The 12,071-nt window shown below is 47.3% G+C and overlaps 1 protein-coding gene across 3 annotated transcripts in view; it reads right to left on the reverse strand.

The window, feature by feature from the left end:
• Positions 1 to 347: 347 nt before the first annotated feature.
• ppm1ba (protein phosphatase, Mg2+/Mn2+ dependent, 1Ba) overlaps positions 348 to 12,071 on the reverse strand; it is a 40,291-nt gene continuing 28,567 nt past the window's right edge. Inside the window, exons 4-7 of one of the 3 annotated variants that reach the window (XM_064317556.1) lie at positions 9,841 to 9,952; positions 8,795 to 8,852; positions 7,348 to 7,364; positions 348 to 2,768 (exon numbers count right to left, since the gene is read on the reverse strand). In XM_064317556.1, the coding sequence (XP_064173626.1) occupies position 2,768; positions 7,348 to 7,364; positions 8,795 to 8,852; positions 9,841 to 9,952 (188 nt within the window). In that variant the 3' untranslated portion in view covers positions 348 to 2,767. Of the gene's footprint in view, positions 2,769 to 3,563; positions 5,556 to 7,347; positions 7,365 to 8,794; positions 8,853 to 9,840; positions 9,953 to 12,071 lie in introns of those variants that run through there. The other 2 variants (XM_064317555.1, XM_064317554.1) reach the window with 2 other exon arrangements.

Raw genomic sequence — 12,071 nt, forward strand, 5'->3', positions numbered from 1 at the left:
AAGTCACACTGAACTGACTTCATGATTCTTTAAACATTTTTGTTTACATACATCAGTGCTGTAAAGCATGACCCTGGCTGACTGCAATGCTATCATGCTAATAGCTTTTTTGGTTAGCCAGTAATAGCCTACCTATGGCAAGTAGGCCTAAATCAGAATGAAATACGACAGGGTGGGTTCTTAATTATAAAAAATAAATAAAATAGTGACATTATAAGGTTAAAAGGAGGGGCAATCCCGTGAACCTAAAAGGCAGCCCATTACTGATATCCACCGAGCATACAGTCTAGAATGTGGCGCGGCGGGACGACCAAAACTCCGGCGAAAGAAATCGAATACAAACATAATTATGTCAGCCATCTTGAGCAATCCTTTATTGAAGATAAGGTGATTATGTTCACTGTATGGTATGAAACATCACAATATCATACTGGGAACTATCAGTACAGGGAGTTAGGGTGAACACACAGGGTGACAAGTAGGGCCCATGGCTGGCCCCTATACACGCCCTCCCCCCCCCACCCCCACCCCCACCCCCACCCACAAAAACCTGCAGATCCAAACAGCTCCCACCAAGGGAGGCAGTACACGCCAAGATACACCCGCACACATCTCACCCCATTCTCCATTTACACCACTTCTCAAAGCTAAAATCTAGGAATAAATAAAATATATTGTTGCAATAATTATTCTATATATCAATAATTGTAGATATACAAAACAAAAGAAATCAGAGCGAGTGATCTCGGGCACTAAAGCGCGAAATTATTATTTTTAAATCATTAATATTCTCATATGTAATCAAATTATTATTTTATCATTTATTATCACAGGAAGCAATCCAGCAAACTGCTACAGATGAAGTGTACAATTAGGGGGAAGGAACTACAATAAAATAACAAAACGAAATAAAAATAATACTAAAACATAATTCAATGAAGCCCAAATAGACACTCATTTTGAAACTACGCACAAGGGCAAGTATTGTCAACAACCAATAGGTCAAAAAAGAGCTCTTTGAAAGGCCTCCACTACATGTCTATTTGTATAAAGGTGTAATACATTCATTGTTCTCCCCCCAAAACCCCAGCATCTGCTATGAAGTTAAATATCCCCCTTTCCCTTGAGCATCATAACCTCAACTCAACATGCACAGAAAAAAATCATAAATCATAAAAATCTTTACTGCAAAATATAGAAACCACACAGAGAGTATTCAAGTAGTACCTAATAATCATATGGCAACCAGACCTGTACCATGTTGTCTCTAATCTCAGAAAACCATGCGCTTTGCCATGGACTTGCCCATAACCCCCCCCCCCCCCACCGCAGCCTACTCCCCCATCCACTTAAAGAATTACAAAGGAAAAACACTTTTCTTTTAAATTTCTTTTCAGTAATCAATTGCCTTCAGTTTTAAATATTAAGAAAAGAAAAATGTTCTTGTTGTCAAATGAGTGTTCTCGGGTGTTGTAAATTAAATCAAGCAACAACCACATCACACACAATACTCTGCATCGGGAAAAGAAAAAACAAAAACATTTAAAAATAAATTCATTATGTAGAAAAAAAAACACTGTTAAACAAAATCACAACTTTACAATATTTGTAAAAGGAAAAAAAATAAAAAGGCAAGTGATGCAAAAATACTACTTTGCGTGGGGGCAGGCAGAAAGAGCGGAGCACATACTTGGGGGGGGGGGGGGGAACGTTACGAAAGGATGGGTGAAATCGGAGGTTCTGCATCAGACCCACTCTGCCAGAAAGCCCAAGGCTCTGTGGGCTGCTGGTTTGTGCACAAGCATGTAGATCCACTGTCAGCACGCCCTCTACAGTATCTCTTTACTTTTCAACAAAGTCAACTTTTTTTTTTCCTTTTTAAATTTTTTATATTTCTTACAGCAAGCACAGTAGGCCACAACTGACAACGGGAAGAAAATAACCGAAATGGGAACTTAAAAATATATATCTGCATATATATTCTATTTTCTCTGAAAACAGCAGGAAAAAAGCATGAGGGACAGAGGAAAAACCTGCAAGAAGGAAACAGTTTCAATGCTATAACGTCTTCCCTCCAAGTCTGGCTTTGGGAGTTGGACTGGGAAAAGGTGCAAAATCTCTCAACCTTCAGACCTTCCAAAACGAGTAATGCCTTTTTGTCCAGACACTGTGTGCGCGTTTACGTGCGTTTGTCCAGTGAGCCGCGTGAGAAACGCGGAGGCTAGCATCGCGCGTCGAGTGGTGTCCCAAATTCCCCTCGCCAAGCGGCACCCCCACACTGTCCTTCCCGTCCCGAATGGGGAGAGGGTGAGGCTGCCGCTGACCAGTGTGTGTCCCCTCCACCCGCAGCTGCCAAACACCGCCACGCACCGGATTCCGCACAGGCCAGCATGCAGCCACAGCTCCTCACTCAGGCTGTCCAGTTCTCAAATTTGGAAAGAAAAAACCCCCCACAAAAACGCAACAAAAAGGTAAAAATTCATTATACTTTCTCTATTATATAGTGTTTCATTTTTTAGACCATTTCTAACATTACAGTTCCTCTTCTGATCCTTTAAAAAATTTGCCATCCTTTGGGTCGTGTCATTTCGATTGTTTTTTAAAACAATTTTATGGTCCTATTGATCTCTTGGTATCAGAGGATGGAAAAAGGAAACAAAAATGTGAAAAAGGTTGTCTTCTGTGTTAATGTTTTCAGGACATTCTTGGTTCGGGACAAATACATTTGGGCTCTCGAGCTACCAGGGATCCTCCAAGTCGCCGCCATTCTGCAGAAGAGAGAGGAGGGAGGGGGTGACATGAGTGAAGCCAGAAAAGAACGAGAGAAATGAAGAACTGAGGAGCAATTTGCAATTACACTCAACGGCCACCGGGGGCAGTCTGTCTTTCTAGACAAGTTGCAAACAGCAGGAGGAAGAGCTTGAGATATCATTGCCATTACTGCCAATCGCCGTTTAGTGAAACAGCTCCTTTATGATCAACTATTTACAACATTACCCATGAAACACATTGAAACAAGTTCAAAAAAAGTGACTGGATCGGAGGAAAGGAAATTGAGCTGTATGAATGATAGATGTTTGGTGTGGGGGTGCAGCTGAAATGTCCCGTAGATCCCCGGTCCAACCAAGCCAACCCGACAGAACTTCTGCCACACCCACGCCTTCCCCGAGAAGCACCACGCCACCCAAAACCTGGCGGGCTGAAATGGGCGGAGCCAGGCAAACACCATACACCCGTGAACACTGAGTGTGCAGCCTGCCCAAAGGAAACACTGCCCGTCCAGTGAACAGAACCACGCGCAGGGAGGCAAAGACCAAGCAGGACAGGGACTGTCTACAAATTTCACACAAATGGAAAATGTTTCTGGGAATCCCGTAGACCTTTGACCTTTTACCTGCCTTACCTGGGGCAGAAGTCAAATTAAAAGTCAGGAGCTAGGTTTAAAGAGTAATGAGGGTCCAAAAGGTCCCTTCAGTCTCAGGAGTGTACTACTTCACAACCGAATGCCGCTGCAGCGCCTTGTTACTTACACAGAGACATGAGAATGAAGACCTGACAACACCTTCACTGTTTGATGAGTTTTATTCGTTCAGAAAGAATGAATTTTCACAGCAGCTCGAAACACAACTGAAACACTTCACAACCGTTAAGGTGCAGTTGGCAAAAGAAAAAAACAAGGAACAGAACAATTGTCGATAGAAACTCAGATCTGAACTCAGATCTGAGGCATTAAACACAACTTTCTCAATTTCTGTCAAGTCAAAATATCAATCTATTCCTAAATTCAGCCATACTTTAGGAAACCTATACTCACTAAGCATTTATCATCAGCCTTTACTCCCTTGTACAATACAGCCTTACAGCAATGTCCTGTCAACATTTATTATGCACACACGGACACAAGAGTGACTCTGGTACCACTGCAATAACATTCATACTGAGTGGGTTTTATCAGTTTAGTAACACACAAGCATAAGAGATCTTGCACTGCGCAGAAACATTTGGGCAGAGACTACATCCTTCCAGGATTACCCAGAGCGCTGTGCGTAAACAATCAGCAAATCACAGAACCGCGTGCACTCACAAACAGGCGCGCACACTGCAACCTGTGCTGTGTATGAACCTAACAGAGGCCAAACTCCACACACCTGTTCCTCAATACACCTGCAACACCACACCTCCACACACCCGGCGCATACACACGCACACGTGTACACACACGCACACACACCCGCTCCTAAACTCGTCAGCAGCACACACTGGACGTACGCGATATCTAATACTTGCCAGGAGACGACAGTACACAGGATGCATTGTGTACGTGCATTGCATTATGGGAAGCAAGTTTTCTGCAGTGACAAATAAGTGGTCACATGGACAACTACGGAGTGCCTGTCTGGTCATCTCATGCATTTCTAATCTCTAAGTCTTATTTCCTCAATATATGCTGTCTAAGGAGTGTTTAATATCACTCAAGAATATACACTCTTTAAGACAGTGTAACGCTGTGCTACATCATCTTGGATACAGATGAACGCAGTTAATATCCCATTGCTTAACATCACCATCCCTTTAATATTGGGTTTCGTTTGAATTTTTAACACTCGCTTTTACACTGTATGTCGCACAAGTCATAAATCTAACACCCAACTTAACGTTCCCAATTTTGTCTGCAAGGCAACCAAGATAATAACAGAGTTTGTCTGCATTTGGTCACACAATTTCGTTTCTGTTGTATATAGATGGAAAGCTACATGGCAGAAGTAATCTACAGAGTAAAATTTATGTCAACGCAGGACTTAGGCCAAGTTCATCCTTATTACCGGTTCAGTACAGATTTTTATTGTGAATGGGGCTAGCTCGGGTCATTTGCACTGGTCTTATTTTTGAGCAAGGACAAAAAAATAACAATAATACTTTCAAAACATCTTTCAGTCACTCCTCCCTGTTTTGTCACCGTTTCAGAAATTTCCCTGAGTAAATACAGCATTAAACTATAAACCCTGACTCTCTTATTTCTGGTGGATTTGTTCCCTTTGGCTGTGGTCTCAAGAGCTTTTGGCCAAATACTGAGACTTGAACTTTTTTTGGACAGACAGACGGGGTGAAGACTCGCCCCTCTCCCCAGCACCTCCCCACTCCTCCACAGGGAGGGACACCGTAAACAAAAGCCTGCACTGGAACGAGAAGGTAACAAGGAGGCCCTGTGGCCGCGGAGGTTACTGGAATCCCAGGGAGATGGGCGGGGCTGGAGGGAGAGGAGGAAGGGGGGGAGGGGGGTGGAAGGTCAAAGGTCATGCAGTGGGGGGGCGGGGATCCGTGTCTTCGGGGCGCTCCTTGGGCTCCTCGGACTCGCTGGCGGGCGAGGGCGGGGGCGAGGGGGGCGGGTCGCTGTCGGGGGCGGGCCGCTCGGACCCCGTCTCGCAGGGCAGCCGGTACGTGGACAGGGCCTCCTCCAGGAGGAGGCGGCACTCGCCCCTGTGATTGACACGGAACTGGCGCAGCGCCTCCATCAGGTGGGTGGTGGTGCTGGCATCATCATCTCCCTCTGCGTCCTGATGCAAGACCCCAATGTCAGTGGACAGACCAGGTAAAACACAGGGCTTACAGAGCTACGGTGGGGGGAGGGGGGTGCAGAGCGGGGGGGGAGGCAGGGAGGAGGCTGAATGAAGCAGCGTCTCAAAGACCTCGGGATGGGAGCGTCTGGGAGAGGCTGTCATTTGGGCATGGGGCACCAGGAGGCTGTGCACATTGTGTAGGACTGAGGAGGGCGGAGCCACAGCGGGGTGCAAACGGCCCCGCACCCGACTGCCTGCCCTGTGAAGTCCCATCCTCGCCAGGGGGGCACCCTCTGCCCGGGTGAGGGGGCAGTGAGATGCACCAAACCCCAGAGATTCCCCCCATTCACTGCAACAACTCGGGTCAATTATGTGCACTCAGGAACTTAACTGAAAAAATCTACACACGGAGAAAGAACAGATGCTGAAAAAAATCCCCTACATTAACAAGCGAATCACCCGATAAACCCACATCGAGGTCCAATCCTAAAACTAGCTACATCCTTCTTCCCTTCCTTCATCTGATCTATATACTGTAACATGGACAGGCCAAAGTCACATGGTCACCCAGTCAATCAGCCATCACTTCGGATCAGTGAAATTTCCAAGCAAAAGAGGGAGGGAGGGAAGGGCGATACTACTTCAGAGCAGTCAGACCAGGCCTGGACCAGATTTTCCCGCGAAACGAAAAGCTGGCTTTGTGGGAGATATGCCTGGGAGTTGTAGTCCAGTAAATCATGTGTGATGTGCCTTGGAGTTGTAGTCATCTGTGCCAGTCTCACATCACACCACACATTCCCCTCATCCCAAAACAGCCAGAACCCTTTCACCACTAACTCCTGTTCATATGCCATCCCATCAGCCATTTCACCTCTCTCCGCTTTCTCTCTGCTTCCTCATGTCTGCCTGATTTTACTTTTTCTTTTTCCTGTTAGGAATCTTACAGATCCACAGACAAGAACACATCATCTCCAAAAAGTACCACAAATAGCCCCACCCCACTGCCCTGCTCCCTCCTCCTCAACTGCCAATCAAGTGATAAAACATCCTAAATTCAGTCCATCATCCCTGTCTCTGGTACATCTCTGAAAACCCCCTCCACCCCTCTCCTGGTCCTTCATTTGATTCTCCTGGCATTGTTGCCTTTGGGATGAATCTAACGCTGTGTAACAGTAGAACCCTGAGAGCCAAATCCTCATTCGCCGTGGCCAATGAGTGCACTGAACCAGTGTGCACTTCCATCGAATTCCTAAAATATAGTGTTATTAGCAAGCTCTTGAGTTTCTTCATTGTTTCTAACGAGACAAATTAGCATTCTGGCGCAAAATACAACACACTGATTGGTCAACATCAGATATTTAGTTGAAACAGTGTAAATTTATCAGACTCACGGGTGTGCGTGAGTGCATATCCCAATCTGGCGAGGGTGTAAACTGCGTCCAGTGTGTGTGCTTTTGTGTGCGGAAGGGTGGAAGTTGGCTTCTTTGAATATTTATGAGCAATGGAAACTTTATCATTTGTATTTGTCGAGAGTATCTAGGCTTAGACTCTGTCGCTGCTCAGTGATAAACCAGCCCCGCCCGGTGGCAGAGCCCTGAGCAGTGACAGAAAGCAGACAGGAAAATCCCTCCTTTCAGGAGAGATCACCAAGAGCTCACACACTTAGGTTGTCTCCAACCTGGCAACCAAAATGGCATTATCCCCAATATAGCAACATCTTCAACATGGCAACCCTCAGCTTGAGGAAGACTGATACAGAGTTACTAGGAAGAAAGGACACAGAACTTACCAAATGAAACAGGATGGCTGCATAGACCAGAGGGTGAACAGGGTTAGACAGTGGGCAGGGAGGGGAGAAAGGTTTACGTCAGAGCTGGTATCCCTTCGACCCCTCGCCTCTCTCTGCTACACAGAGCTACAGGGCTGCTCAGCGTCTGTCTGTCTGTCACCGCCTCTGTCTGTCCCCTGAACTGAGTGGGCGGGGCTAGCCGTCTGCTCGTACCGCCAATATTCTGCGCAATGTTGGAATAACGCTGGGTCTACCCTATGGGGTCTGGGGGAGCAGGAGCTAGCAATATGCCCTGTGTGTGTGTGTGTGTGTGTGCGTGACTGTGCGTAGGTGTGAGTGCGTGAGAGAGATGCTGCATTCCTGTGTACACACAAGTGACACTTGCCATGTGCATATGTACATGTGCACAAGTGTGCGCATGCACATGCATGCATGTCTGTGCACCCAACTGTCACCGTGTACATCTCTGTGTTTTTGTGTGTGTGTGTAACACACTAGCATCTTCACCACTAACACATCTACCTCTGCTCCTCTTCCTCTGTAGCTGCAGCGACAGCAGCAGCAATGCAGCGTGGGAAAAGACCTGCAGCCACCGCACACGCCCGCCCTTCTGCAGGAAAGAACCGCCGCGCTTTCCGCCGCCCACCCCCCAGCCAATCACTGCTCACGCACAGCAACACGAGAGACCGCCACAACACGCCGTCTGGACAGTCCAAGAGCTCGAACGCTCGCACGTACACGCACGCACACACACGCACACACACACACACACACAGAACGCCTGAGTTTACATCAAACTTCAGGGGCTCTTGGATGTTGCCAGCGAGAGAGATTCGGTGAGCCCTGGACACCCTCTCTCTCTCCACACAGCCCGTTTGCTGTACGGTGTCCATGCATGACGGGCAACACTGAACCGAAATCCATGGTGAGCATGGACTTCCACAGGCGGGAATAGAGCTCTCCGTCCGCCTCCACAGACACAATGCACAGGCGATTCCTCGCTCCACAGCACATCATACAAATATACAACAGGGTTCCAGGGCAGGGGCGTGCACGTATCCCACAATGCCCTGTTCTATATTTTCTATACACTTACGGGAGGAGGTGACATCATGAGACACCCCTGGGCTGGTGCAGCAGTCGTGCCGTGAGGACAGTCATTGTTATTGGACAGCTTGGATTGGTTTTGATTGGGTTTGGCTCTGATTTGGCTGAATGTAGGGGACATGAGGCTTTCCCAGAATCCTTTGGGCTACCCGCTGGCAAAGTACAGGATTTGTGATGTAACGCTCAGCGGGCGTTGGTTTGGGGGGGGCGTGTCTCATGGTGTGGTGCGCGGAAGTGGAGGGGGGAGGGAGGCGTTCCGTTTCGGGACATGGGGGCAGAGTAAATATTTAAAACAGGAACACAGAGAAGGGGTGCAGTCAGAGGCCAGACCCACACTCACCCCGTCTTCTTCCCTGTGTGGATTGAGCCTGCTGTACACCGCCTCGATTACACTGTGCCTGAGGAAGAACACACACATGCACAGACACACGCATCAAACACGCGCACACACACACGTACGCACACACGCACACATACACATGCGCACAGATATACACACAAACAAACAGACACCAGGTGAGATCACACAGACAAACCATCACCACATCAACGCTATTCATCAGTATGTTTCTTGTGATGCAATAATCAAAGTACAATATTGTAATCATGTTATGAGCTGGCTGTACACTGCCTCTATTACACTGTGCCTGGGATAAAAGCGTCAAATAAATGTACTGTAAAGAACCATAGTTCAGTGATCCCCTACAAACACGGCCCAATTACTCAGCTCATGGTTTACTCAGTAAATCTTCTAAGCTAGAAAAAAAGATGACCGATATTACATCAGCTTCCATTGGATCAACAATGACAGTGTGTGCAGACATTTAAATAGATCAATGAGGTCACTCCAATGATTATAACACGTGTTACAAAATGTAAATCACAATATTCAAATGTACCCATTGGTGGCAGTGGCTCCTTATAAACACACCTTCCACCTAAAATGATTCAACTCGAGGCTCACTCAGTGTCCACCACCAAGCAAATCATGCCCTCCAATCGCTGACCTCTTATACATGCTCATTCAACAAAATCCGGAAGATAATTTAGCAAACTGGAGCCAAATATAACAATGCATGTAGCGGGTTTGCGAACATGCAACCAACATGAGTCACAGGCCATGAGTCAGAGGAAACAGCACTTTCACACCTACGCTACATAAAATGGAGAAACATCACATGCGGCTATTGTGGTACAAAATCTGCATAGGCTAAAGTTAATTTAGAGAATGAGTTCCAGGTTGAATGGTTAACTATGATGGGAGCGAATGACTCGTCTATGGAAGTGTGTGTTTGTGCGTATGTGTGTGTGTGTATGCGCGCGCATGTGAGCAAGTGTTTCCTGTTTGTCATAGGAGGCGGAAAGGACGGTAGGGGGCTTTCGTACTTGCTGGCAAGGCCGCCCCCTGGTGGCAGGTTGGGTATGCTCTCTGTGGAAAGGTTGCGCATTACATGGACCAGGTCAGGGACACCATCTTCTCCAGACTTCTGGATGATTTCTGTTAGGTGGGAAAGCACAGAGAGACAGACACACAGGTGATTAAAGGAAAAGAGTAAGAGGGAAAAGCATTTAAGCATCAGACACAGCAAGCACAGCTAAAACGGTTGAGAAATTGTGTGTGTCTGTGTGTGTGTGTGTGCGTGCATGCGTGTTAGAGAGAGACAGAGTCAGTTATAGAGCATGAGTGAAGACTGGCAGAGTCAAGGATGTGGGCGGAGTCAGGAATATGGGAGTTTAACAGGATGGACCTGCTGACAGAGACGGACAGCAGTACCACAGACCTGCTGGGGACAGCTTGTGACCCCACAGCTCAAAAACACTGATATCTCACCAGCCCTGTTACAGAAGCACTGATATCTCTCCAGCCCTGTTACAGAAGCACAGATATCTCTCCAGCCCTGTTACAGAAGCACTGATATCTCACCAGCCCTGTTACAGAAACACTGTGATATCTCCAGCCCTGTTACAGAAGCACAGATATCTCACCAGCCCTGTTACAGAAACACTGTGATATCTCACCAGCTCTGTTACAGAAGCACTGTGATATCTCTCCAGCCCTGTTACAGAAACACTGTGATATCTCACCAGCTCTGTTACAGAAGCACTGTGATATCTCTCCAGCCCTGTTACAAAAACACTGATATCTCTCCAGCCCTGTTACAGAAGCACTGATATCTCACCAGCCCTGTTACAAAAACACAGATATCTCACCAGCCCTGTTACAGAAACACTGTGATATCTCACCAGCCCTGTTACAGAAGCACTGTGATATCTCTCCAGCCCTGTTACAAAAACACTGATATCTCTCCAGCCCTGTTACAGAAGCACAGATATCTCACCAGCCCTGTTACAGAAGCACTGATATCTCTCCAGCCCTGTTACAGAAACACTGATATCTCACCAGCCCTGTTACAGAAGCACTGATATCTCACCAGCCCTGTTACAGAAGCACTGATATCTCACCAGCCCTGTTACAGAAGCACTGATATCTCACCAGCCCTGTTACAGAAGCACTGATATCTCTCCAGCCCTGTTACAGAAGCACTGATATCTCGCCAGCCCTGTTACAGAAACACTGATATCTCACCAGCCCTGTTACAGAAGCACTGATATCTCACCAGCCCTGTTACAGAAGCACTGATATCTCACCAGCCCTGTTACAGAAGCACTGTGATATCTCACCAGCCCTGTTACAGAAGCACTGATATCTCACCAGCCCTGTTACAGAAGCACTGATATCTCTCCAGCCCTGTTACAGAAGCACTGATATCTCTCCAGCCCTGTTACAGAAGCACTGATATCTCTCCAGCCCTGTTACAGAAGCACTGATATCTCTCCAGCCCTGTTACAGAAGCACTGTGATATCTCACCAGCCCTGTTACAGAAGCACTGATATCTCACCAGCCCTGTTACAGAAGCACTGATATCTCACCAGCCCTGTTACAGAAGCACTGATATCTCACCAGCCCTGTTAGAGAAGCACTGATATCTCTCCAGCCCTGTTACAGAAACACTGTGATATCTCTCCAGCCCTGTTACAGAAGCACTGTGATATCTCTCCAGCCCTGTTACAGAAGCACTGTGATATCTCTCCAGCCCCGTTACAGAAGCACTGTGATATCTCTCCAGCCCTGTTACAGAAGCACTGATATCTCTCCAGCCCTGTTACAGAAGCACTGTGATATCTCACCAGCCCTGTTACAGAAGCACTGATCTCTCCAGGCCTGTTACAGAAACACTGTGATATCTCTCCAGCCCTGTTACAGAAACACTGTGATATCTCTCCAGCCCTGTTACAGAAGCACTGTGATATCTCTCCAGCCCTGTTACAGAAACACTGTGATATCTCTCCAGCCCTGTTACAGAAGCACTGATATCTCTCCAGCCCTGTTACAGAAGCACTGTGATATCTCTCCAGCCCTGTTACAGAAACACTGTGATATCTCACCAGCCCTGTTACAGAAGCACTGATATCTCACCAGCCCTGGTCTGCGCAGACATCAGGCTCAGGTCTGCGCAGACAGACACAAGTCCCAGGTCTGCGCAGACCCAGGCCCAGGTCTGCGCAGAGAGACACCAGGCCCAGGTCTGCGCAGACTCCAGGCCCAGGTCTGCGC

Source organism: Anguilla rostrata, chromosome 18, assembly GCF_018555375.3.
Source record: "Anguilla rostrata isolate EN2019 chromosome 18, ASM1855537v3, whole genome shotgun sequence".
NCBI lineage: Eukaryota > Metazoa > Chordata > Actinopteri > Anguilliformes > Anguillidae > Anguilla > Anguilla rostrata.